Source organism: Alexandromys fortis, unplaced genomic scaffold (assembly GCF_014885135.2).
Source record: "Alexandromys fortis isolate MF-2015 unplaced genomic scaffold, M_Fortis_MF-2015_v1.1 scaffold_15, whole genome shotgun sequence".
Classification (NCBI taxonomy): domain Eukaryota; kingdom Metazoa; phylum Chordata; class Mammalia; order Rodentia; family Cricetidae; genus Alexandromys; species Alexandromys fortis.
In genome coordinates, this window is record NW_026067911.1 from 2,422,913 (window position 1) to 2,425,428 (window position 2,516).

Sequence of the window (2,516 nt, forward strand, 5' to 3'; positions counted from 1 at the left end):
CACAAGGAATAGAGTTGAGAGTTACAGGATTTTGGAAAATGACAACTTCCAAGAATTTCAAATGAGTTAATGAAAACAAACAATTATGGGGGGAGGGAAGAAGACAAAAAAATTCATAAACTAAGTCCAGCATTGAAACAGTATTTTTGGACACGTGTTCTTAATGAGGTTTGAACAACAGTTCCTAAGCTTGCAGTGGTTACATGCATCCTACAGGTGGCACTGGGCAGGACTCCCCAAGTTAGGACTACATTGAAGAGAGTGGGCTTTATCGTGTTGGACAGTTCAGTATCTGTTTTCAATATTTTCAACCCATCTTGAATGAGGTATCTAGAAGCATCGATGGAAAAGTGCAGGTTTCCATAGCAACCGGGAGGATGTTGTTACAGTAAGTGAACGTGCAGGATCTCCCATACCATCCTCTTCCTAAAGAGGGGCATATGATGCTGAGAAAAGGTGACAGGTTGGTCTCTAGAAATGTAATCTGCATATTTACAGGTAAACATGCCACAGTCGCTCCTGTTCAGCTGTTGAGGAATCTCCGCTGACGTCATGCTGTATTGCTTCCACTCCAAAGGGTCCAGCTCCATGTTCCTTCGAGTCTTGCTCTCATTTTGTAAATACTGGAAGATTGTTTCACAGATACTCTGCCCTGTGTGTCCCATTGAGTCATAATATATAATACTGCGTTTCCTTAGGTCGATTTCTATTAGACTCCAATGTACCTGCTGGTGAATAGGCACTAAAATGATTTCCTTTTCAAATAGATTTATTCCTCGAGTCCATCTTTTAACAGCACTGTAGCCGCCATGTTTTAGCTTAGTGTAGAAAAAAGTGCTAAACACATGAAGAGCAGGGTAGCCTTCACTGTCATTTCGCTGAACCAGAAGATTCATGTAAAAATTAATTACCACATCATTAAGCCACTCACCAGTCTCTAGTGTCTGGATATCTTCTCTAGTAATTTTCAATTTAAATGCACTACTTAAAATTTCATCTTTGGGCCCTGGACCTAGTGCCTTCTTGATTTCTCTTTCCATGTCCTCGGTGACATCAAGGACTTCGTTTGTTCCTCTGCCCTTTCCTTGCCCTGCAACAGGCTTTTTCTCTGTTGTAAATATGGGCATCTTGTTGGGGAGTAACCTGCTGCTGCCACTATGCGGGATTTGAGCCTGTGTTCCTTGCAAGTCAGACTCCAAGTGGTGTCCCCTTCTTTCTTCAAGGGTTGCTCCCTCTTTCTTCTGTGAATCAGAAGATTCCTCGGTAGACATCTTTACTCTTTTGTCTGGTGACAGACATTCTCTTGTGGCAACAGCAACAGATTGTTTAGGATCACACTGAGTTGGACTGGATCCATGACTCTGCCCTTCCCCACAACCTTTGATGTTCAAAGTATCTATGAGGGTTGTGTGAGCCCTGCGTGGGTCATAGTTCATGTCACTATTGTATTGAAGGCACTGCTGTAACTTTCGGTCCTTTTCCCTTTGATGGTCTTGGGCACATTTCTCCATGACACAATAGGGCCGCTTACGACCCTTACCACCATCAGCAGACTTTCTCTCAGTTACACCCTGCTCCCGTGGACCTTTGGCCCACTCTAGGGGCTTTAGTTGTTTTGGACTCTCTTCCTGGGGTTTCCGTGGCTGCTCTTTGACTGACTGTTGGCTTTGAAGCCATAGATCTTGCTGTTCCTGAGCTATCCTCTTCCGAGCCTTACTGGGCTCCTCAAACTTCCAATCCGTTCTATCCTCATCCTGGCGTTTCAGTTTTCCACCATGTCTCAAGGCTTCAGACTCCGTCTCCGTGCCTCCTTCATCTTGCTGTTTCCTTTTTCTACATTGTCTGGAAGCTTCAGGCTTCGTCTCCATCCCACACTGTCCTGGTTGCCACCTGGAATCACTCCCTGGATTGCCTGTGTTGGGTGCAGGACCCCGATGTCCGGAGAACTACTTACTCCAGGAAATGTAAAATCCGCAAGTTGGTTCAAGATTGGAAACCTATCCGGTCACAGGATGAAGAGCTCAGAATAGCTTTTCTTCATAAAGAGAGTTGATTGGGGTATCAAGGTTAGTCAAAGTATGAAGCCAATTGAGTGGGTAGTGTCGGGAACCGATTGGTGAATAATCAAGTGTTCGCAGTTCACCAGGGTCCACTGTGGGAAACCCCGTGGAGTTCTAGGACTACTTCCTTAGAAAGGTCCCTCTAGGACACAGTAAGTGGCTAAAGTCCCAGGACATCAAAATCGGACAAACTATCCTAGTCACTGTAAGACACCAGGCCTTAACCGCGCAGCTAACACAAGGGAGGCAAGCCTCACAAGTGATACCTGAGTCGGAGGTTGACCTAGCCACAGCATTCAAGGTTCTATAGCTGGTTGTGATGTGACCAGTAAGAATGTAACTCAGTGTTCTTGGGTGGGGGGTGGCCCTGCTCACCCCCAGCTGGGTTCAAGAGTTGGAAGACAGGATTGCAGGGTTGTGAACTAATCACACACATCTCAGTTTCCCTCAGCAAAG

The 2,516-nt window shown here is 45.6% G+C and overlaps 1 protein-coding gene across 1 annotated transcript; it reads right to left on the bottom strand.

Moving 5' to 3' along the window:
- Positions 1–383: 383 nt before the first annotated feature.
- Positions 384–1,883, bottom strand: LOC126499167 (sentrin-specific protease 2-like). Its single transcript, XM_050138261.1, has one exon. It carries the CDS (start codon positions 1,866–1,868, stop codon positions 384–386), a length of 1,485 nt encoding a protein of 494 aa, XP_049994218.1. The 5' UTR covers positions 1,869–1,883.
- Positions 1,884–2,516: the final 633 nt, after the last annotated feature.